Here is a 25,017-nt window from a genome sequence, read left to right as displayed (position 1 = left end):
CTACCACAAGGTTCTAGACAGCAGAACTATGCCACTGCCATCAACACCGCGCAGACTTAGGGCCACACTAGATATAACACTAAACTCCAGTTAAAAAAAAAAACAGCAGGCAGAGGGGACCCCATTTTCATCTGGACCACAGGTGAGGAATGGAGGTTTCACACTTTTCTCCCCTGCCATGATCCCAATGAAAATCACCCCCCGCAACTACTATTCGCTGTGAAGCAAAGGTTCTGTTGGCACCCATGGGAGCTTCCCTCCTGGCCTTAATAGCTGCAAGTGCCATGGCTTGTTGTGGACCTGGGTGTTGTCTGAACCCGGTCAATGTATCAACATGCTAGGAAAATGGGAGAAAAACAATTTAAGCATGACAAACTAATGTGATGGCAGTCACGCAAGATCCACAGTAGTAGGATGGGAGAGTTTTGCTAAAACCTGGCAACTTCTTCGGGACAATGAAGGGGTTTGTCTGGCAGGCTGTAGGAATACGCAGTAACGGGCCCTGTGCACAGTAGAGAACTTGCCCAGCCTGGTGCCTTCCAAATGTGTTGGACTACAACTGTCATCATCCCCAGCAAGCACAGTCCAAACGCCCAGGACTGGCTGAAATCCTACAACTAACAAGGAACATTTGAGAAATGAACTTCTTAAAAAAAAAAAAAAATACAACTGATTTGATCCACACAGCTGAGGAAAACAGCTGTTGGCCAAATTGGGCCAAAGGAACAGCATCTGTCTGACATAAGAGCAGGCCATACTGTAATGTATTCTGCATTATATGCCTCGAATAACATGACTGCAGAAATGACGCAGCTTGGACTAGGCTCTGAGCCAGGTTATTGCCATTTTAAAACAACAGGGGTGAAAAATCTAGATACACATAATCTGCAAAAGTAAAGGAAGAAAATTGGCAAGGTAACCAAAACCTTTACCCTCGGGACATTATCCAGCTATTACTGCTGTTGGATGTTGCCAATTATATTAAATGAGCCAGTGCCAGTACAGCCAACATTTGCCAAAGCCAGTGCTGCACTGGGAGTTATACAAGTTATACACATGTCTGGAACATGAGCATATAGGCGGCTGCCTTATTCTGGACCAGACCATTAGTCCATCTAGCTCGGCACGTGTCTGCAACGCAGACTAGCAGTGGCTCTCCGGGGTTTCAGACAAGAACCTTCCCCCACTGTTACCTGGAGATGCCAGAGACTGAACTTGAGGCCTTTGGCAGTCAGCCCATGTGCTGTATCACTGAACTACATCTGCTCCTCCCCCTGTGTGCAGAAGAGGTGTTTGGGACACTGTCCCTCTGCACTGTTTGGCTTAGCACGGAGTCCTTTTCAGAAAAAGAGGTAAGTTTGATCACATCCCCCCAACCCAGCCAGGAGTCATAAGAAGGCTTCCACCTGCACATCCCTAGCTGGATGAGGAATAGTACGTGTAAACTGGTGCTGTGCGCATAGTTCCTCTTCTGGATTCAGCTATTGGGGCTGCAAGTGCAATGCACTCTTTAAAAGACAGAAATTGTTCCTATCAGCTCTTCAAGAAGGGGAGTAGATCAAGGAGGTGGGTTTAACTCCATCTCTACTCCCTTCTGGGTGCAATTATTGTTTAAAATAAGGCTCTGCATCTATGGACCCATAGGATCAGGGCCATCCTCTCTAGGTCTCTTCAGAAATAGACACCAAGTACTCCTCTAGTAATCAGGTTTTACAGAAAGGCATAATAGCGAAGTATATAGATTTCCTTAACAATGGAAAATGGAAAACAGGGTAAAAGAAACATTGAATGCACAAGGCCTCAAATGTTCTCAGGAGCTTTTAGGCACAGCTGATTGAAGTTTTAAGGAGAATCACTCAGAAGAAATAATGAAAACTTTTATAGAACGCTCCTAGCATTAATGGGTCATTATGGGGATCTTCATTGTTTTCATCCAACTTGAGTAATAGTCATCCAAAAAAAGAAAGAGCAATACAGGATCTGTTTCTTTATGAAAGTAGGCATAATTTGAGGAGCTGTGTTAAATCGTACTGCTATATAATCCGCAAAATTTCTTTCAGTATCACGGCTTTCCATTTAAAAAAATCACAGAAGTTCTTCTATTGCCTCCTTCTGGAGGGGAAAAAAGGGGCCAGGAACTCTTGTGTTAATCTTTATTGCAATGGAAGTTGACGTTAGCCATTTCAGAACTGTGTGTGGCAGGAAGTTCGGTTCAGATGACGCTGACTTTTTCCACTGTGACAAAGTCCATGCTGAGCCAGCTACAGTTGACAGTGAAGACCTCTGTGAAATATTGTGCCAATAAGTAGATCCTTGCTATACACAGTAGCCACTGAACTCCCTTGAATTACAGACCCATCATCAACATACACTTGGGTGACCACAGGCTTCTCAGAAAGGATGCCCTGGATGCGAAGCACCTGAAAGACAGCAAAAATTAACATTGGCTAGCCTGACCCTTACATGCAATCTGTGTTCACAGCCATGAGGACCCTGCTGCCTGGACGTCAAAGTCCACATTAAGACAAGTCTGCTCTGCAAACTGTTCAGAAAATATGTAAGCGCGGGGGGGGGGGGGAGAAAAGAGAAGTCTAAAGAGCGAAATTTATTTATTTATTACAAACTAGCCAACTGGCAGATGCCCTGAAGGTGGTTTACACACACACAAAAGCTAAATAATTTTAAAGAGCAACCAAAACAATGAACACAATTATGAAAATATTATTAAAAGCCAGCAGTAAAGCTAATAATCAGAGCAACAGGTTAAAGATTAAATGCCTGTTGAAAGAGAAAGTTCTTAATCTGGGGTTTAAACATATACAGTGAAGATACCAGGTGGATCTCTCTGGGAAGGGCATTCCACAGACAGGGGGCCACTACAGAGAAGTCTCTTTCCTTGGTAGCTACCTGTAGCACCACTGTGGGTGGCAGCATCCAGAAAATTTGAAGAAAATTTCCCATCAAATTTTAGGTAGGATTATCTTAATAAGAACTCATAGGTTCTGGTACCCTCTCATTTATCCTGGTTAGAAGCTTGCCAGACCATTTATCACCCACCTTGCCAGATTGATTGATTGACTGATTGATTGAATTTCTTAATCGCCCATCTGGCTGGTCACCCGGCCACTCTGGGCGATGTACAACAGTACAAACCATTTAAAACAGTACAATTACACATTAAAACATCGTATTTCTGAAAATACCCTAACCCACCCCGAATGCCTGCCTGAACAACCACATTTTCAATGCATGGCGGAAGCTCATTAAAGAGGGGGAATGGCGGAGTTCCCTAGGGAGGGAGTGCCACAGAGTGCTGAATTGTAAGTGAATGTCTACTAACCTCTGAGCCAGGAAGGTTCTCCGGATCATAATGAAATATTTTCATGCCATTGGGATGACAGCCGGCCCAAATGTCTCCAGTGTAAGGGTCAACTGATAGGTTATCAATTAGGGTGTCCAACTGCAACACCTAAAGCACACAGAAGGAGCCAAGCAGCGTAGAGGTCAAGCTTACAAGTGCCATAAGCAATTACGAAGTTCCTTATTTTCCCCATAGCAAATACATTTGCTTGGCAACGCACACTTATTTCTCCCTCCAGCTGGAAGGAAGACAGGGGGCATTTGCTGGAGTTACACTGAATCACAATTGTATTGAGTGTATCTATAAAAATCTGGTTGTTAAGAACATAGGAAGCTTGAGTCAGAGCACTGGTCCATCTAGCTTAATATTCTGAACATCAGGGTGGCCGAGCTTCAGGGGTATGGGATCTACTTTGCTTTTTACTAGAGACCCCAAGGTCTACCAACAAGAACCGAATGCAAAATAAAGCCTGGGGGGGGGGAGCAGTTGACATTCACTTAGAATTCAGCAGCAGGGCACATGCTCAGCCTACAAATATGCTTTCAGTCCCAAAAGTGAGCTCACAGTTCTTGCACACAGAAATCTACTCCTGGTTTTCCTCCACACATCTTAATTTCAGCAACCTAAAAAGGCAGGGGAAACCTTTTTGTGGCTGCTTTTGTGGTTAAGCAACTGGGCATCAGAAACTCTTAGCGATCTAGCGCAAATCTCTCAGAGATCTGACAGTAGATCCTGATCTACCTTCAGCCCACCTCTAGTCTACAGGACCAGCAACAACTCTCCAGGGTTTCAGACAGGGTCTTTCCAAGACCTACATGGAGATGCTGGGAATTGAACCTGGGACCTTTTGCACACAAATCCTGCTCAGTCACTGAACCAGAGGTAATGCTAATCCAAACAGTCCTGGCTTCCATTAACATGGTGACCCTCTCAAAAGCCTAGGAAGAGAAAGGGAGGTGCCATGAGGCTACCTGCCCGCCCCTTTTGGGTAACACTGCCCTCGTGCAGATCTGGGAATGGAGCAGTCTCCTCTTGGCCACGCTTCGGCCCCTGCACATGCCAACCCCTGGGTAGTGTGAAGACAGCAATACCTCACAGGTGGCACCCAACCAACAAGCACCAGAGCAAACACTTTCACTTAAGGCAGGGACAGGCAATACACAGGGAAACAAGGTAGCCACAGGCCGCGTGCCTTATTCTTCACCAGAACTGCTGGGATTTCGACTGCACAGCCACTTCTATCAGCAAGGGAGGGCTGTGACCCCTGCAGGATTCCAGGCAGGTAAAGTGGTCCCCAGAGCTGCTCAGCCCTGACTTAGGGACTCCTATGGGTGCTCGCTGCTATTTACCCATTTCCTACTCATCCCATTGCCCTTGCCTCCCTATCCTAAACCCCAGTATGGTGGCCAGCATAACCCATCGGGACATATTTGTCCATTTTAGGCTGCCCTAGCCAAGAACCTCAGTTAGTCATCTCGGTCCAGCTTTTAAATGGTGCCAGTTCGAAGTACTTCAGAGAATGTCACCAACACCTCACTGACATCAGCACATGACAGAATCCCCAAGCACCAACAATATTAATTCACTAACGAGAATGGATGGGACCCATATTCTTACACAGATGATCATATCAAATGTGTGGGGGAAGGGGTGTCTACCAAACATCCCTGTTTTGTTTCAGATATGCCGACCATACCTGGATTAGACTCTGTTCAAAACTGGCCAAAGCTTACCTTCAAAGGAGTTAAACTGAAATTGGCATGTTTGTCGAAGACATGAATGTTATGACCCAGTAGATCAGCAACGTAGACATACCTTGAAATGAAATTAAAAGGCTGAAAGTCTCTTCCTTTCATGAATGTCTTCCTGTTTTAGAAAAGTTGGCTTGGAACACAGTGAATTTTTTCATATATATTCATAAGAGGTGCTCAAAGTGGATAGTTAAGATGCTTATGGTAATTTAGGGCAGTGTTTTAAAGAGCTTTCAATCTGTGTGCATGCGTGTGTTAAGAAAAACACATCTGTAAGTTCAGTATCATGAGTAGGATTGGAAAAAATACTATATTTTTATATTTTTCCTAAATTCCAATAGTAAAATCTCTGGAAGATTCCCAAGATAGAAGTTAGTTTACTTACGGTAACTGACCCTACAGTACTGACCCCTAGGATGATACTGGACTACTCCTATAAACAGCAAATAAATTCTTCTGACTCTTGCCTAAGATCCTGAGGAATCACCAGACAAGTCTCTCTATATTCATCCTTGCTTCCCACCTCAGCTACACTCTGAGCTGGGAAGGCATGTTCTTAAGCCATGGCATGGAGCAGTCTTCCCCAAGCTGGTACCCTCCAGATATTGAATTACAACTGCCATCATTCTGGACCACTGGCCATCCTGGCTCGGGCTGATGGGGGTTATAGTCCAAAACGTCTAGCAGGAACCAGGTTGGGAAAGGCTGGCATGGAGGATCAGGAAGGTGCTACAGGCTTGTGCACTCTCTCCTTCCTGCCTCTTTTTTTGGCACACCAGTTCGCTGTTATATCCAAATTCAGCCCAACTACGATTTGCACAAAGAATATTTGCCCGTTTCAGAGGTAACAGCAAACTGTGATTTGCCGATGGGGGGAATGAGGGGGAGGTGCCCATGACCCCAACATTGGTTTATGCCACCAGCAAAATGTAGGCCTGGTTCAGATGTTTGTGGCCCCCACACATCACTCCCTGTTCTCAGAAATAGTTCTTTTAATTCTCCTCATTATAGTCTGAGTGTTCATACACTGATTTAGCACATTTAGAAGTCAGCCATCACTTCATTTTCACATTAAGGTGGATGTCACATATGACATTAGTGCCTTCACTATTACATTTCAGGAAAACAAATACCCCATTAGTTTGCAATCGGGTTTTTCAACTCTAAAGAGCAATGTCACACAGAAAAATAGCAATACTTCACATCAATGGAACACCAATGCATGCCCTGCTACTTTACATTTTTCTAAAAATACCCTTGGATAATTTAATACTGGGAGAAACTGAGAACCACTGTGAACTCTTCTGGCCACACATCTGAAGGTATGCTGTGGGCATGTTAAGCCTGAACTTCTTGGAACTTTTCCTATAGCTCATTCCCAAACTGGAAATTTCCCATAGCTCATTTCCTTTTTCCTGTAGCTCATTCCCAAACTGGCAACAAAGAAGTTTTGCCATATGGTCTGACAGGGCCAAGAGCAGGGATCCGCATAGTTGGGCACCTACTGGCCCTGGTGCCTTCAGGACACATGTGGAGTACCTCTGTCGACCCCACTGCCATCAGAGCTATGGCAGGGCACTGCTGCCACTGCCAGTCACTCCCTCCACTCCGTGCACTTGTTTACCCAGTCATGGTGGTGATTATGGGAGCAAAGCCGGTGATCGGCTCTATTCTGCAATGGGGGTGGCACCAGTACCAGGCAGGGGCCCAGGTTGTCACCAGGCAGGGGCCTATCAGCGGCACCATGCCAAGGGCCCACCAAAGTCTAGTGCCCACCCTGCGGTCTTGCTTCAAATGAGCATCAAGAAATATCTGCTTTCTAGCTCCTTCAGTTCTGAATTGGTAGGATGTGGCAGGGGAAAAAACTTCAAATAACTTGTACGAGTAGAGATGGTTTAGCATCCGCTGGCAGGGAGGCATGGATCTAGTTCCCAGATAAACACACGTAAGTCAGTTTAAGCATTTAACCATCTTTCATATGAACCTGCCCATGCTGCTCTGGGTTCCTCCCCCTATAGCAATCAGGCAGTTGGTTACCTGAGACCGGGCCATCTGAGTGCTTGCACCCAAGTTGTGGAATAGATAACCTAGAGAAACTCACTTGGCACCCACTGTTCATTTCAGTGCAAAGAAAAAAACATGTGATTTTTAAAACCTGTAGTGCATTTTACATATTTAGGTTAGCCACCTTGTAGGCAGTACTGTGGAAAGGCAAGATAGAAATATTTTATACAAACAAAACAAAACAAAAGTATCAACTGAACACCTCTACATTGTATAAACTAGTTTTCCCCAACCTGGTGCCCTCCAGATGTGTTGGACTACAGGTCCCATCGCCCCCAGCCACCACGGTCATTGGTTGTTCTAGTTAGGGGTGATGGGAGTTGCACTCCAACACATCTGGAGGGCACCATATTAAGGCAGGCTGGTATAAGCCATGTCATCTATAAGAAACCTACTTCTCATCAGGCGACATATTAATGCCATTGGCAGAGTAAAAGCCTGCGGCCACTTCTTTAACTTCTTTGGGGCTGTAGTAAACAACATTTGACCACATCAAGCCCAGGAACATCTCCAAGTACATCAAGATGGTCTCTGTGAAATAATGATCGTTGGTGGCATAGAAACTGTCGGGACTGAGAGCCACAATATCATTCACACTAAGACAAAAAGTAAATACAAGGATATGTGATTGTTGTTGCATAGACTACTTTGTATAGACATTGCAATATTTATTTACAGAGTCTCCACAAATCACTTTGCGGCCCGAAGCCAGAAAGCACCAGGGTCTGAGCAGGTTCAGTCAGACCAGCTGTATCCAATTTTCTATCTCGATCAAACATACTAGTGTTCATACTTGACACTATAGGTTGGTTCCAGACTTTGTCGTACATGGAGTAAGCCCAAATAAATCAATAGGACTTAAGTTAGTCATGACTAAGTCTGGATCCAACCCTAGAGGTATTACATGGATGTTCGGTATAGTTTGCAGAAGGCCTTATATAAATTAAACTGCACTCCTCAAAGTCAACAAAGGAAGAATTCCTCTGATAGTACATTGTCACAGTCTTATCTGCTTACTCTTACTGTGTAGGTACCAAGGTAGTTGCTCAAGCCCCTTTAAGCGTGGGTTTCACTGACAATTGCTCAAGGTTAACCACAGGTAAAAAAAGGTAAAGGTGTCCCCAACCAGTCGTGTCCGACTCTAGGGTGCGGTGCTCATCCCCGTTTCTAAGCCGAAGAGCCAGCGCTGTCCGAAGACGCTTCCGTGGTCATGTGGCCGGCATGACTGAACACCGAGGTGCACGGAACGCTGTTACCTTTCCCGCCGAGGCGGTACCTATTTATCTACTTGCAATTTCTTGCTTTCGAACTGCTAGGTTGGCAGGAGCTGGGACTGAAGACGGGAGCTCACTCCGTCACGCAGCACTCGGGTCTCGAACTGCTGACCTGCCGACCTTCCAGTCTGCAGTTCAGCATCTTAACCACTAAGCCACCGCGGCCCCAACCACAGACACAGTGCTTATTTGAGGAACAAACAATGAAAACAAATTCACAGTAAGCTGAAGTCTGGGGTGAAGGCAATTAGATCCTGTAAAGCCATTTCCACCAAGTTAATTCCTTTCATCCTCTTCCAACTGTCAAGAGACCAAATTCCCAGCATCACCCCAATTGTCATTCTATGCACCTCCCAACTCCCCCTCCCACATGCCTTAACATTCTATACACTAAGCAATATCTTCCCCTCCCCTCCCCTCCCCACCCCAAACACAAACCCCAAACACGGTTCATAACAATATACCTTGCCAGGAGCTCGTGTTTGATAGTTTTAAGGTGCACAAGAGAATTGTCATCCTCCACAAATTTAAATAGCTCCACAGTTGACTTGCATTGCGGATGATTTACAACAAAGAGGTGCACAGCATCATCTAGGGAAAGTGAACAGTCAAGTGAGTTTGACAGAACTTGCAACGGAACACAATCACCCTTTCAAGAGCTTATATGGCAAAATTAAGAAGCTCTTAAACATTTCCCCCTATCTAGTGATCTTCTACTGTAACTGGTAGAGGGTCCTACATGAGAAGAACATCTATTTCTACCTCTGCAACCCTTAGATGGGAACCCATGTGGAATAAGAGGACAGGTCCACTGATCTCCTTCTGTCCATGTGACTTAACATAAGCCCCCTTCATGTGTTACAAGGTTCCACACAATGATTGTAACCATGCTGCTGGCTTGCTCCTTGTGTTGTGTGGGCAGCCTAGCTGTGCCCGCGCCCCACCTTGTTCAATGTTTGGACATTGTGGGACAGGACTAGCCTGGTCACTGTCAGCAGCATGGCCCTGGTCATTGCATGTTACATTTGAAGGGGGCTATGGTGCCATCTGTATAATGGATCATGACAGCTGTTGACCCACAACTGGCTCCTAAACACATCAAAGGGCAGCAACTTACTAAATTCCACTGTTGCTACTTCCTTTGAACCATAACCCCAGGGCTGGAAGCTCGGCACAGGTTCAAAGATTGCTATGTCCAGGGTGAGAGCACCTAGTAGCCAGAATTCCCTCACCAATGTGAGGCAAATCTAGCTCGTCCTCCCCTTCCTTCATGCCTGTAGCATGAAAGACTAATTTGTCATGGGAGAGGGAGGTGAGCTTACAAAGTCAGTCAAAACTCCAAATCCAAGTTTTAAAAGATTTATTTATCACCAGAAAAGGAGTAAGCTGAGAGTAAACAGATAGTAAACAGAGATCAAACAAATTGCATAACAAACAAAATAAAAAATACAGTTTCTAGCTAATTCAGGGTGCAATCCTATGCATTTTTAGAGAGAAAAAGTCCTATAACTCCCAGCATGCCCCAGCTAGCCATGCTGAGAATTGTAGGTCCTTTTTCTGTCTAAACATGCATAGGATTGTTCCCTTAGACATTTAGGGGTCTAAGGGTGCAATTCTATGCAAGTTTAGACAGAAAAAGGTCCTACAAATCCCAGTATGCCCCAGCTAGCATGGCTGGCTAGGAAATGCTGGGAGTTGTAGGACTTTTTTCTGTCTAAACATGCATAGGATTGCACCCTAAGCAGCATCTCAAGTCCATGATCAATCTTACATGCAACAAATACACACGATCAACATGAATGCTCAGAAGATAATTTTTCATAGCACAACACTGGACTTGGAGATTTAGGAGAGGAGGTCGAGGGAGAGTTGGATCCACCAATCCAAGGAGGTGGGAAAGGGCTTCTAGGCCCAACCTAATGGTAGGGCATTTCCCACAATCAGGTGGTCTAGGACACACCCCTTGAGCAGTGTCTGCCTGGCAACCTAGGTCTGTCATGTAGGGGTTGTTTGACAGCTCTATGGAGAGTAGGAGATATAGCTTTAGGTCAAGGGTTGACAAACTTTTCAGCCTAAGGGCTACATGTGATGCTAGCTTGGGGGCCAGGTCCACACACAGACACACAGCCATCTGTAGGAGGATCTCTGGGGGAGGAAGTATGAAAGCCTTCTCTCAATCCCCTCCCCCCGTGACCCTGAAACAGAACACTCTTTCATAGCCACTAACCGTGGTGGAGAAATAGTCATCAATATGAGAATTTCTGGGAGCGGGAACGGAGAGTACAGGCATTACTGAGAATCTCACCCGTGATGGTTTGTATAGCGTCTAATATGTCTTTTGTTCTTGGAGAGGCTGCATGAGGAAGGGACCCATGGGAGCTTGGAGCAAAAGGATCCTGATACTAACATGCTAGGCTGCCCACCTTCATTATACTTTGTGTTCATGACCTTTATGTCCTCTACACTAATAGAGAAGAGTTGCCCTTCTGCCGTATGCAAAGTATGGGAATTCCAGGTAAGTGCAAATGTCTCCAAGTTACCACCTTAGTCAAGCAATCCCGGAGGGAAATTTAACAGGCCAATATAAAGCCCTGCTGGGAAGTATGGTGCAATCCTGAAGCATCCTCAGCTCAGGAACAGGTTTCTCCCACCCATTCTTTCTCCCGTGTTATCATCCATCTACCCCTTCCACATGCTGTACTGAGCAGGACTCTGGGGCCAACACAGGATTAAAGGATGAGAAGGCATGACCTCTTGCATCCTCTGGATTAATCAGTAGCTTTAAAGGGCCAGAGAAAATCCAAGATGCAACTGGCAGCTGACCCTACAGAGAAACACAACTTGAGCGCAGCACCATTCTTGTGCATGTGTTTCTAAGACCATGGTCACCCGCTAAGGTCACCGACTGACTCCAGTTGGAAAGTTAAAAACATGGGGACTAGGGAACACCCATTGAAATGTTTCAATTGGCTACTTAAGACCTTCCTAATGGCCAGGTCTACTTACCCTCACCAATGTATATGCTGATCCCATGAGGGTTAAAAGAGGCCAGATCAAAGCCACGGCTGATTCTTAGCTCAATGGGTTGAGGGTTTTTTTCCTTTAAATCCATCAGTAAAATTTCCCCTCTTTTATCAGGTGCAAAGCTTTGCAGCCCAGGATATTTTAAACCCTTTGAAACAAAATAAAGGAGGCCTTTTGTCACATGAAAATTAAGAATATTCCACAGAGAGCGACAAGATCAACAGTCTGCCATTGGTTGGTGAACCAGTCAGACCTCCATGTGCTTTATCTGTAGTGTATCAATAGGCAGCCCAACCTCAAGGGATGCCTCTGTCATTCATTCAGATATCTTGATCCTGATATCAGACTTCATAGCCCCTGCAAGAACCATCACAGTTCCCCAATTTAGGTATCCAAGATTCCACCAGTCCTTTGGAACTCTTGTCGTTTTTACCTCCTGTTTCTATATTGTTTAGCAAATATATATTCTACCAGCACAATAGAACTACTTTGTCATTCAAATGGAGTAATGCCATGAAGAATTGAGATGCACAGGCAGACATGTGAAGCTCCATGGGGACCCAGCACCTTGAATAGCTCCTTTAGAGTTCTGACTGGTTCTGATTGAAACCTGGAGCGGATTCACCACCCCACTGACACTGGAGCCACCAGCCTCTACTGTGAGGAACTTTGCCCCACACAGGCATAGCCACCAGCACCAACTCCCAAATCTATTCAGTTCAGCCTTGAATTTCACAACTAGCCTACTCACCATCAGTGACAAGGGATTCCATCTAGGTGAGCAGGCAAGTTGGCAGAGGAGGGAGGGATTGTGCCATCCCTTGTCTGCCAGCCCACTGTTATTTCTGTGCTGGCCGTGAAGGAAGGCAAGCCCTTTCTCCATGGTCAGCACAGAAACCAAGCAGGCTGGCAGACAAGACAAGCGGGCTGGTGGATCCATCCTTCTGCTTGGTAGAAGAGACTACTATCCTCTCAAAAGGCCAGTTTTTAAAATGTGTCAGGCTTGGACATTCAAGGCTGGTTGAACTGATGAACTAACTCTCGGACCCATACTTGCATCCTTTAACGGGCAATACATTATGAGTATCACTGCACTTCGTTCAATCAAATTACAGATATGGTTAAAATTACACCCTTAAAAAATAAATAAATCCAGCCTGCAAATTGCAACTATTGCCTCCATGCACAATGAACTCAAACACAACTTTCCACATGTAGGAGAAAGACTTACACAACTAATGAAAGCCAGGCCATTTGGAAGTATATCAATATCTTCTGAGCCAGCCTCTGCAAAGGAAAAAATTAATAATGATCATGAGCAGAGACATCCATGTGAGATGGCGTACACAGCCATTTTTTAAAATGTTGGAATATACCTTATATTGAGTCAGAACACTGATCCATCTACCTACCAGCAGCAGGTCTCGAAGGTCTCATCCAGGAATTTCCCCCCACTCTATCAGGAGAATCTGAGACCTTTTGCATTGAAAGCATGTGCATTACCACTGAGCTACGGCTTTGGGTAGTGGCACAAATTTAGCAATTCCATAACTCTTTCTGGTAAACAATGTGGTAAACAATACTTAAGTCAATAGTCTTCAACCTTTTTCAGATCCAGAATCCACCCTTAACCACATCCTACAACACTGGATTCAACTTTTATTTTATTTACTGCACGTGCCAACTTTCCCCCCTTCTCTCGCGATCTCTTTCTTTGTTCCTTCATGCTCTCTGTTTTCCACCACTCTCAGAAAAAGGAAAACAGAACAAAAAGAAAATGGTGGTAGAGCCACTGGCTCAATGCAGTTGTGGGTCATGACTTTAGGGGAAGGGCCAACGCTCAGTGGTAGAGCAGATGCTTGGCATGCAAAAGGTCCTGGGTTTAATCTCCAGCACCTCCAGATAAGTCTAGGAAAAACATCTGTCTGAAACCCTGGAGGGCCACTGCAAGTCAGTGTAGACCAAGAGTGGGCAGAAGGTAGGTCTCCAGATTATTTGGACTTCAACGTGGAGAAGCACCTGCCAGCATGGCCATTGGTCAGGAACGTTGGGAGCTGAAGTCCAAAACATCTGGGGATTTACCTTCTGCCCACCTTGTCTGGTGTAGACAATACTGGGCAAGGTGGATCAATGGACTGACTCCGTGTATGGCAGCTTCCTGACTCACCAACTGAAGCCCACTGGCTTTAGTTATTTACAGCCTAGCCCTTTGCATCTTTATCAACAAGTCCCAGAGAGGTGAATGGAACTTGCACACTTAATACAGGGAATATGGTGTTACTTCTTACCAATAGCAAGATATATTGACCTTCGCCCAGATAAAAACTTGCATGCACCACGTAGTTAAGGCCACTGCAAGGTTCTTACTAGTAATGGCTACTGATGGTCTTATATAATGGGAAATGAAGGAGTGAAAAAAATCAACAAGAGTTGATGCCCCATAATTTACAGACATGTTGGGGGAAGTAGATTCCCTGGCACTTTCTGCAGGGACAATTAGAGCTTGTTCAGCTGTGCTAAAATTTTCATGCAGCGGCCATCTGAAAGCATTCATACACAAAAGAAACGATGCACCCATAACTTAGACTTCTCTCAGAGGAGGGTGTTTTAACATAGGGAGGGTTTGAAAGGCAACAAGGTGGCCCCAGATAAGTCTCTTATCTGTGACTCAAAACTGCAAAAGTCTCCGTTGCTATGGAGACTTCCACAAAAAGCAAATGCAGTAAGATGAAGGACTGAGAAGCTGGCTCATCTTTGGCTGGGACAGAGGGGTTGGTCAAAGCTCTTGTGAACCAGTTAACTATCTCTTGAAATGCCAGTTTTGCATTGGTATTCGAAGCACACAGCCTCAGCTCCCTTCTTTACAGGCTCTATCATTCACAAATTCCTCCCTTTCTTGGCTTTGTGTTCCAGAAAGAGAACAAGTCAGTGTGCCCTCAATGTTGCCCTCTCAAATAAGTGACATGGGAATTCCAAGACTATTTGATACAGAAGGCATCAATTTAGGTTTTGCCAAAAAATAGGGCACCTCAACATTACTCTGTATGAAAGTGTTTTGTGCCAGACAAACCAAAGTGATTTAAAAAATAGCTCAATGTCTTGTTATTGGCAAGAATGATTTCTTACATAACAAGTGTGAACTCGTGAAGTTGATCACTCCAAATGTAGCTCACCATAGTAACAGGTCACTTTGGGCAGTTCTATGCTTACAGCAATCGGAGTATCTGATGAGGACCTGGGTTCAAATCCGCACTCAGCTATGAAGCTCACTGGGTGACCTTGGGCCAGTGACTATCTCTTGGCCTAACCTATCTCACAGGGCTGTTGTGAGGGTAAAAAAGGAGAAGGTGGAAGAACCATATATGCTACCCTGATAAAAGTGGGATAAATAAACATTCTGTGTGGTAAATGCAGCTACTGTACACACTGGCATGTCCTCTAGCAAGCACAGAAAGTGGTGAGAATATGTGTGCTTGAACATGTGTCAGGGAACCTTGATAGAGTCAGGTTCCCTAGGTACATGCAATACTAACGTATATGCAGGAACTGCCACAAAGCAAGATTTCATAGATAAGTCTCACTTCAGGCGTGCCTGCAACTATCGCACCAAACTACAGTTTAGAGAGAACTGCTGTCCAGTCCCAAGAGAGAAAAACATTTCTCTAGCACTTGCACTGGCTGCAGTCTCACATTTACACTTACTATTACCACACAATGCTTCTCTAATTAACTGAAAGCCTCCAGGGCTGCACAATCCATCTTTGCTGGAAGTATGCTACCAGGATTGTTGAGGGTGTGTCTCATAGAAGGCCAGCCTGTTTTGCCTGTTCATCAAGCATGGGTTTAAGTTGGTTTGCTGATGGCTTTAAGAAAGGGAAAACACTTATAGCATTCCAATTCCTCCTGGACATCACGTGTACAGCTACATAAAGTAAGGAGGACATAGGAAGCTGCTGTATACCAAGTTGGACTGGGAAGGGCCGTAGCTCAGGGGCAGAGCACCTGCTTTGCATGCAGAAGCTCCAGGTTCAATCCCCGGCATCTCCAGGTAGGGCTGGAAAAAAATTCCCACCTGAAAACCCTGGAGAGCCGCTGCCAGTTGGTGTCGACAATATTGAGCTAGGTGGACCCAGGGTCTGACTCAGTATAAGGCAGCTTCCTATGTTTCTGGACTTCTGGTCCACCTAACTCAGTATTGTCTATGCTGACTGGCAGGAGTTTGAGGAAAGAATCTTTCCCAGCCCTACCTGAAGATGCCAGGGATTGAACCTGGGGCCTTTTGCATGTCAAGCATATACTCTACCACTGTGTCACACACACACACACACACACACACACACCCCAGTAACTCTCTATCCAGTAGAGATCTTTCACATGACTTGTTACCTGAAAACTTAACTGGCTATGTCAGGAATAAAACCCTCAGCATGAAAGGCATGTACTCTGCTAACTGAGCAATGGCCCCTTACCCAGCTTACACAAAAAGCAAAGGTAGCTGTTTTGGCCATAAGCAAAATTCTAAAATCTGTGTTAGTGTAATACCTTTATGAGGTCAACCAAAATATCACCAAAAAAATGTGCAAGATTTTGAGATCTCTAGATCTCTTCAACAGGCAATATGTCAGAAAACGTAGATGGGGATGGGAGGGAAGAAAAGAACCTGACTTGATGTTGAAGTCATGGTGTCATTTTACATAACCAGTCCATAAACTTAGTGCCCAGGTTCGGATGACACGCCACAGCTTGTCGTGGCTTATTCTAAACAATCCTTGTTTATTATTTTTTTAAACAACACTTACATAACCCTAAAATAGACCATGGGTTATGTGAAGATTGTTTAACCGTTGCATAACCCACAGTCACCAGGTTCGCACAACATGACAACCCACGAGTGGGGGTTGCATATTCAAAATGGTACACACCCTGTGTGCACCACAGCCTCACCATGGTGGGCTATCATATTGTGTGAACAGCCAGAATACCTGGTCTTTTGTTCATGATTCTATACAAATGCTGTTCATTACACTCTTAAAGCCAGCCTAGACATAATTTTATATTAGATTTTAGATCAGATTCATAACAATAATATTGATTAAAGGTGTCCCCAACCAGTCATGTCTGACTCTAGGGTGCGGTGCTCATCCCTGTTTCTAAGCCGAAGAGCCAGTGCTGTCTGAAGACGCTTCCGTGGTCATGTGGCCGGCATGACTGAACACCGAGGTGCACGGAACGCTGTCACCTTTCCCGCCGAGGCGGTGCCTATTTATCTACTTGCAATTTCTTGCTTTCGAACTGCTAGGTTGGCAGGAGCTGGGACTGAAGACGGGAGCTCACTCCATCACGCGGCACTCGGGTCTCGAACTGCTGACCTGCCGACCTTCCAGTCTGCAGCTCAGCGTCTTAACCACTAAGCCACCGCGGCTTAGTGGTTAATATATTGATTAGACAGCTTTAAAAATAAGACGCTGTTTATTTAAATAAATAGTTTTAAATAAATACAAACTATTAAATAAATAGTTATTTAAACTATTTAATGCAGGCTTCCCCAAGCTGGGGCCCACCAGATGGATTGGACAACAATTCCCATAATTCTCAGCCAACATGGCCATAGTAGTTGGGAGTTATGGGACTTGTAGTTCAACACATCAGGAGGGGAAGGCTGATTTAGTGAATGGCCACTAATTTTTTTTTTTACATAACTGTAAGCTTGAATATAAGTTATCACTGTATTGCATTTTCCCCCTCCAACCTCACTGCTAACATTTTTTTCCTTATCCCTGCACCCATGTATATATATATTATCTGCAAACTCAGGATGACATCCCATGCATCTGATGAAGTGGGCTCTGGTCCTCAAAAGCTCAGGCCATAAAAAATATCAGTCTTCAGGGTGCCGTGAGACTCTTTGTTGCTTGTACAAAAAAAGATCACATTTGCATTGAGAGCCTTTCAAAAGCTGCAGTCCTATGCACGCTTGCTCCAACCCCTTCCAGATGTTAGCAGGACTAGCTTAAATATGCATCAGATACGAGCTGAAACAAATGGATGCAGCAATGATATTCAAATTCAAACGAGGCATGCAACACACCTACCGATTCCTTTAATAAGGTGACAGTTTGGAAGCCGCTTTGTTTTCAGTTCCCGTGAGGCACTGAATCTATGTCTGCAAGAGAAAGGTAGTATAAACATCTTCGTAAAATGATAAATAAGGCTGATAATATTCCACATAGCAAGTGGAAAATATCTAGGAATGTTAAGAACAGCCCTGCTGGATCAGACAAGGGGAAGGATCCAGCAGGGCTGCCCAAACACTAGTGCCATTGATGCTGCAGGAGCAGAAACCGATGCGTGAGCAAGGTCCATAGTGCTTACTACTCAAAGGGTTTCCCAGGAAACCCAACTGCTAGCAGCATCACCGATCTTGGGCCAGCCCTGGTTTTCAGTAGTGCAAGATCAATGGCACTTGCACACGGAGACCACTGGATCCTTCCCAAAAGGTCCATCTGTTCCAGCATTCTGCTTCTCACAGTGAACAACCAGATGCCCCCAGGCAGCCCACAAGCAGGACATGAAAGTCAACAGCCCCCTTCTGCTCTTGCTCCCCAGAACTGATACTTCTAGTATTTGCATACAGACACCTAAACATTGTTCCTCTCCAAAGGACTTTTGGTGCATGTGTTTTTCCTATGGCCCTTTGGCCTTTTTGATTGTCTATTGCATCCTACTGAATGCTCATTGCCCAGTTCTTCCCCATCCCAGTTTGGATGATCTGGAAGACTCACATATCTTCATCCCCGAGGCTATGCTGGCTGGGAATGATGGGAGTTGCAGCCCAACACATCTGGAGAGCACGAGGTTGGGGAAGGCTGCTCTATTTCACGGTTCTATGAACTGCTGTTGCTTTTGGGAGACCCAGAGGTTTACTGCTCTAGAGGCCAAAACTGCATTTCTAGAGCCAATGGCTTACAAGAGAAACAGTTTAGGATATAATTATTTTGGGACATAACAGCATCACACACCCTGCTAGCCTATATCTTTCCCAAATATTTGTAGTCTGGTGTGCAGAATAAGGCAGTTTCTGCTGCTAAGCTACCGGAACCAGGACAAGAAGACACCCAGAAGCCTACGTCTTCTGGTGCCACCCTGTCACCACTCCTCTATTGGGCTAACACCACCATCAGAACGGTTTTTCAGTGTTCCCAGGAAGCCACTGTGTGCCAGGCAAAGCATACTCTGAAAGCCAGGAAAACTGGTAAGAGGAGGCAGAATGACTGATTGCCCCTTACACATCGTCCTAAGGGCTACTGGAAGAGGAACAGCCACACATCCCTTGCTTTAGTGCAATGTTGTGCCATCAAGAGAGTGTCTTAAGGAGTCTTTTTAAAGCTTGGCAGTAATGGGACATTCCTTTCCCTGTTGCAGCACAAATTTCTGCTTGTGTGATGCCAAGGAATTGCACTCAAGGACACAGACTTCCTTCAACACAAAGTGCCACATTGGAAATGTCTTGGAAAGTGAAAGGCCACAAATAATTTGCACTTTGATGCCAATGTACATTTGGGGATGCATTCACTGCATTTCAGCACAGGTCAAGCTGCGGCCTTCAGCCCCTCACATTTCCGGGCTGTTCACACAACACGCTAACCCACACTCCGTGGTTGAGTGTGGATTTTTTTGAACCATGGGTTGTTTGTTAAACCATGGGTTATCGTGTTGTCTGGACACAGCCAGGGTGGCTTGTTAATCATGTGGTGTGGTTTATTTTTCTTGAGCAAGCCATCTTGGGAACCCATGGTTTGTTGTTGGGTTGTTCAGGGTGGTTAACAAGCCATACTGCATGATCAACAAGCCACCCTAGCTGCATTCAGACAACACGCTAACCCATGTAACCTGGAGATAGGAATCAGCTACAGATCATTCAGTGGTGAGCAAGAAAAACAATTGTGGCTGAAATCCAATGCACACGTACTTAGGAATGGAGATGTGAAGGCTTGGGGGGGAAAGACAGGAAGAAAGGGGGGTTGCAAAAGAATTAGTAGAAAATCCCCCCCCCCAGGTTTTATGGAACATTTGAAGGGGGAAAAAATCCAAAACAGTTTTCCCCTGAATTTTTCTATTTTCCAGTGTTTCCCCAAGCATTCACAACTCTTAGGAGTAAGTCCCACTGAATTCAAAGGGGAATATAACTGCATTTATATCCTACCCTTCCTTCAAAAGAACTCACAGTGGCATCACATGGATGAAATGATCCCTCTTTTTCCTCACAACAACCCTGTGAGGTAGGTGACTGGTCCAAGGTCACCCAATAAGCTTTGTGTCCCAAGCAGGCATTTGAACCCTGCTCTCTCCAGTCCCACTCTAACCACTATATTACACAACACACTGCACTGACTCTGAGTGAACACATATAAGATCTGGCTGGATGCATTTCAAACATATTACACCGAAAGAATTGTGAAATGTTTAACTTGGGAAGAGCAAAAGTTTACAGGAGAACTTCTCAAATATTTAAAGAGATTGCCAAAGCACCGGCTGACGAATGGTTTATCAGAGCACTTAAAGGGCGGGCAAAAAGCAGTGGGCTCAAGCCACGCTAATGACACAACCAAGGGCACAACCCAGTGGGAAGATCTTCTCCTGCGCTGAAATGAATAGTGGCAGCTTCCCAAGAGTGCTTCCATGCTCTCGTGCAGCCTCCAGTCATTTCAAGGGACTTGCACAAGAGATCTTCCTGTTAAATCATGCCCTTAAGATGCAGTTCTGGAAACACTGCCCGACTCAGCTCAGTTTTACGCAATGGAACAATTTGTGAAATTCCTTCTATGGAGGTTTTAATAAGAAATTGGAGGCACAGCTATCAGAATTGGTTTAAGATTAGGGACTTCTGCTGTTGCAGGAGTCTGGACTAAAGCCCAGTCTATGACCATCCAGTGTCAGCCTATGCAATGCAAACCATGATGTGCCAGAAGCAAAGAAGAGCATTGCAGAAAGTGCTTGTAAAGCAATTGCGTTCAGATGAATCAAGAAAGCCAACCAAGCTGTAGGCTACATGGAAACAGGGTGAAAAGTCTTCAGGATCAGGTATATTTGAAGGAGCCCTTCTGTTCCTGGAACAGCAGGTCTAGATCCAATCCGGTTTTGGTCACTTGCACAAGAGCAAAAGTTTTCCAAGGCAGAAACTGAAGGATGCATGCGTTTAAACCATTCCACATATTCTCTTGGTAGCTGAAGCAGGAGTGCTTGCTGACGTCCCAATAAATATTTAGTAGTAAACTCTTCTAGGGATTCCTTCAAAACAGTCTGCTAGGAAGAGGGCAATAACGGGGGAAAACAGACCAGACCATGGTTATCTTTCTTCCATCACACCATGGGATCTAGATAGCAGTTCGTACCTCTTCCCCTGCTTTTTTAAGGTCTCCACTTTACTGCTCCCTCAGCATGATTGCAACATAGCGGGCTTACAGCAAAGAGCGCTCTTACCCAAGCGCAAGTATGTGAAGAGAACAAAGAATATGAACTAACGAGTATAAAGCCTTCTGCAATACCTTGCTAGCCAGGGCACTTCAACTTGAGATGCTATACAGTAGCAGTGGGCAACTTGTGGCCCCCCAGAGTCTATACATGATTACCTGGAAGTTACAACACAGTCTTAGATGTGTCTACTCAGAGGTAAGCCTCATTACGTATGTAAGACTGCACCCAAAGTGGGACTCATGCCAAGTAAATGTGTTTGAATTTTTGGATGCCATCTCTTTCTTTTCCCCAGAAAGGAATGTTCACTCTTCAGTTTTAGACAGATTCTTTTGTATTATCCAGTAAGAAGGGTTTTACAAAGCTTCTGCATTCTCTTTCCTCTGAATACACACTGGGACTTATGTGTTGCATTAACCCTCTGGTCAGTTGCACAACTAACACCATTCATCCCTTAATACTTTTATGTTGTAAGGCAGTGGGGGGGGGGGGGCTGCTGCTGCAATTTGCAACAAAATGACCGGGCTTCAAAATCACCCATGCATTGCTGTTTGCATTATCCTGCTTCCAACTGTGACAACAGCAGTACATTTATGATGCTCCAAGTTTCCCTTTCAAGCCTAACAGTTGTGGCATATGAAATAGGAACCCATAATGTTTTTTAAAAAACAAAATCCTTGTTGCTATCCATGTTTGCAAAAGTAAAACATGCTATCTTTGACTATTTCGCTCCTGGCCCCTAGAATACATTTGTTCTCTCAGAAGACACTTTCTGCCATGTGTAATAATGAAAGACAGAAAGAGGGCTTTAGGGCACAATTCTATGCATGTTTAGACAGAAAAAAAGTCCTACAACTCCCAGCATTCCCCAGGCAGCATGGCTGGCTGAGGAACGCTGGGAGTCGTCGGACTTTTTCTGTCTAAACATGCATAGGATTGCATCTCAACTTGTCTACTCAGTCCCACTGAACTCAATGGCACTTACTTCTAGGTAAGTGTGCATAGGACTGCAGCCTAACCAACCTAAATACCCATGGAAGTAAGCTCCAAGTCCAACAAATGGGACTTCTTTTAAAGCACATGTGTTTAGGTTCAGGGTATTTGACTGCCTTCTCCCACACAATTGCAATCAAGTAATTGTATGGAGAACAGGGGGATTATACTATCTGGTCAGACCAGAAAGGGAGATAGCCATTGTTTATTCACAAGTGTGCATATTGTAAGCCACTGATCTTTGTGGGTCGCTCTGGGAGACTTTCCTTTTAGCTAAAGAGCGTGGACAAAAGCACTTCCAATACATAAATATTGTGGCATTGGTTTGCAATTCAAACAACATTAAGGTTGGATTAGAAGAAGAGCCTCACAATCTGCAGGCACAGAAAAGTGGAAAGTAAATGCAAATAAACATACTCCTTTCTCCACCCAACCCAGAGGACTACGGCACTCTTCCATCCAATTAACTGTCCAATTAGCAGAACGTTTGCTCATATTCCAAAAATAGATGCCAGTTTCAAAGTCAGCTTGAATTATGCTTATGCACCATCCAGAGGTTTAATTTAACTACCTTCTTCCCTCAGCAAGAGTACAGTCTTATTACTCACAAGTTAATGCACAAAAATAACTGCAGCACAGCCATTCACTTAGGTCAGTAGCTCTACAATAACTAGTCATTTTCTCCTAGTTAGTTCCATTTCAGGCACCGGACCCCAACTGAAAGAGAACTGCCATTTTGGGCAGGAGGGGAAGACCTTAGCCTGGGGAGGGGGGGTGCTGGCAGAGAAAGCGTTCCCCCATTAGGAGGAAACAAAGGCCCTATTCAGGTGTTCTAAAAGGGAGTAAAATAGATATACCAGGAGCAGGAGCGCACAAGCTCCATCCCCTCTGTCTCTTTTTCTGTCACACATAGAGGGAGACTTTCTGAAGGGGAGCCTCCTGTATTGACCACTGGAAAAACCAGTGCAATCGCCCTGCCTCATTCACAGAATTTTACACAGGGTCCACATGATGACATAGGGTTCCATTTGTTACCCTCCCATGTTTTCCCTCAGCTTCTTCCATCTTTTTTCTTACCTGGGAAAAAAAAAAATCAGTTAAGGAGGCCAAGACAGAAAAGCTGCCCAAAGCCTTTTGATGAGTAGCGCTAGAAGCACTCCTTCCATCTGAACCGCCTGTACAATTCCTTGAATGAGGCAGAACAATTGGGCAAGAAAAGCACCGTAGGCCTGAAAGCACCCTAAATCTTATCCAGAATCAAGACCCAATAGCTAAACAAAGGATCAAGGCTTCCATTATAACCCTCTACCAACCTGATGCACGGCAGACGTTTTTGACTACAAAACGTACTGCTCAGCAAACGCTAGGCAGGCTTCATTCCTGTGCACATTTATCTGGGAGGTAAGTCATAGCTTCCCCCGCCCCCCATCAAACCCACGGGGACTGAACTTCCAAGTAAGCGTGCACACATATTGTGCTGTGGATGCAGGGGCTGGTGACCAAAGCACACTAGCCGCGTTCACACGCGTCCAAAGCGTGCTGCAGAGGAAAACCGTGGAGACCGTCGCAGCCTGCGCCTTCCTCTACTCAGCGCGTCCCACCCCAACAGGGCCAAGGTGAGGCTGCAATGCTCAGCATAGAAGCAGCCGATCCCGCGCAGAGCCGAGCGGCCCTAGGCCTGCCCAAAGCACTGGGACGAGAGGCCCCGAACGACTGCGCCCCAGCGAGCCCCGCAGGCTCGACCCCGGAGCGCACGAGCGCGGGGAGGCGCGGCCGCGGCTGCGGCTCACCGAAACCCCATCAGCCTTTCTCCGAGCAGAGCGGCCAGGAGGCCGAGGGCCGCGAGCGCCAGCAGCCTCCCCATGGCTCAGCCTCGGTGGTCCGCCGAGAGCCAACGCAGAGGCGACCCTCCCGCTCGGCCGGCGAGCGCGACAGGAAGTTTGGTCGGCGAGAACTTCTGGCGCCTGAGCCGCGGAGCGCCGCCCACCTGCGGGGGAGCGCCCGGCCAGGCCCCGCGCGCCTCCTTCGCGCCTGGTCGCCTCCGCCGCTGCAGAGGCGCGGCACGATCCCTGCAACGTGGGGGGGGGGTGCCCTTTTCGGCCCCTCCGGCCCGGGAAGAGTTGCTCTCAAGGCCGAAGCAGACGTTGCTTTAAACGTGTGCCTCGCCGCTCTGCCTTCTGTTCATTTTTTCTCCCGAATAGGCGCAGGGGCTCCGTCTGGCGCTTAAAAGCCCCTCCACGCACGCATACCGGTGCCCGAGGGTCCCGAGGCGGATTGGGTCCCTGTGCCTACTCTAGACGAAACACGTAGCGTTTCCTTAGCTTTTAAAGGAAAGGCCTAACGCAACTCAGGCGGCGGAGGTAAGAGGCATTAAAGCAAATGGGGTCAGCAAGGGGAGAGAGAATCTGCGTTAAGGGAAAGCAGTTCTTCCCCCAACCTGGCGCCCTTCAGATGCTAGCTGGGAATGACGGGACTTGCAGTCCGACAGTGGAAGCTGGTGGCTCCGTTGTCAGGAAGCACTTTGGATAGCTCCTTTAGGGCACAACCCTATGCATATTCAGACAGAAAAAAAAGCCCTGCAACTCTCAGCATGCTCCAGCCAGCATGGCTGGTTGGCACATGCTGGGAGTTGTAGGATTTTTACTGTCTAAACATGCATAGGGTTGTGCTCTGGAACACAGATACACTGCGCTGCTGACATGGCGCCACCAGCCTCCCCTGAATCCAGTGCATCTGGGGGTCACGTAAGGCTGATGTCAAGGGCAAGGAGCAGTTTATCATGCTGTTATCCTGCCTTCCCACTCAGGAGTTCAAGGTGACCATAGAACAACCCTGTGAGGTAGGCTACATTGTAATCTGGTGGCTGCTGGCCCAAGGTCAGCCAGGTCAAAAGCTGGCAGGCAGCTCTAGCTGCGGAGTGTTCCTGCATCCTTTGAACTCATTTGGGTGACTGAGCATGTCATTGTCTGGCTGAGCACAATCTGAAAAGCAGCTCATCGGCCTTAATGGAAAAAGAGGAAGGAATGTAAAAGTCAGATCTAGTAAAGAACAACAACACACAGTTCCTCTTCAATTTGCA

The 25,017-nt window shown here is 45.9% G+C and overlaps 1 protein-coding gene across 2 annotated transcripts; it reads right to left on the bottom strand.

Moving 5' to 3' along the window:
* Window positions 1–1,695: 1,695 nt before the first annotated feature.
* Window positions 1,696–23,871, bottom strand: LOC146344984 (serum paraoxonase/arylesterase 2-like). 2 transcript variants are annotated; one of them, XM_084858773.1, is made up of 9 exons: window positions 23,729–23,871; window positions 17,567–17,637; window positions 12,706–12,761; window positions 11,457–11,622; window positions 8,915–9,041; window positions 7,572–7,772; window positions 5,095–5,227; window positions 3,341–3,469; window positions 1,696–2,420 (listed from the first exon to the last, which is right to left on the bottom strand). In XM_084858773.1, exons 1-9 carry the CDS (start codon window positions 23,800–23,802, stop codon window positions 2,262–2,264), a joined length of 1,116 nt encoding a protein of 371 aa, XP_084714899.1. In that variant the 5' UTR covers window positions 23,803–23,871; the 3' UTR covers window positions 1,696–2,261. The 2 variants fall into 2 exon arrangements, with proteins under 2 accessions (XP_084714899.1, XP_084714901.1); XM_084858775.1 differs by having other exon boundaries at window positions 5,095–5,176.
* Between the last annotated feature and the right edge of the window lie 1,146 nt (window positions 23,872–25,017).

This window comes from Heloderma suspectum, chromosome 5 (genome assembly GCF_057233095.1).
Source record: "Heloderma suspectum isolate Gila_16-S chromosome 5, 16-S_ref, whole genome shotgun sequence".
NCBI lineage: Eukaryota > Metazoa > Chordata > Lepidosauria > Squamata > Helodermatidae > Heloderma > Heloderma suspectum.
This window is presented reverse-complemented; position numbering and strand designations above follow the sequence as displayed.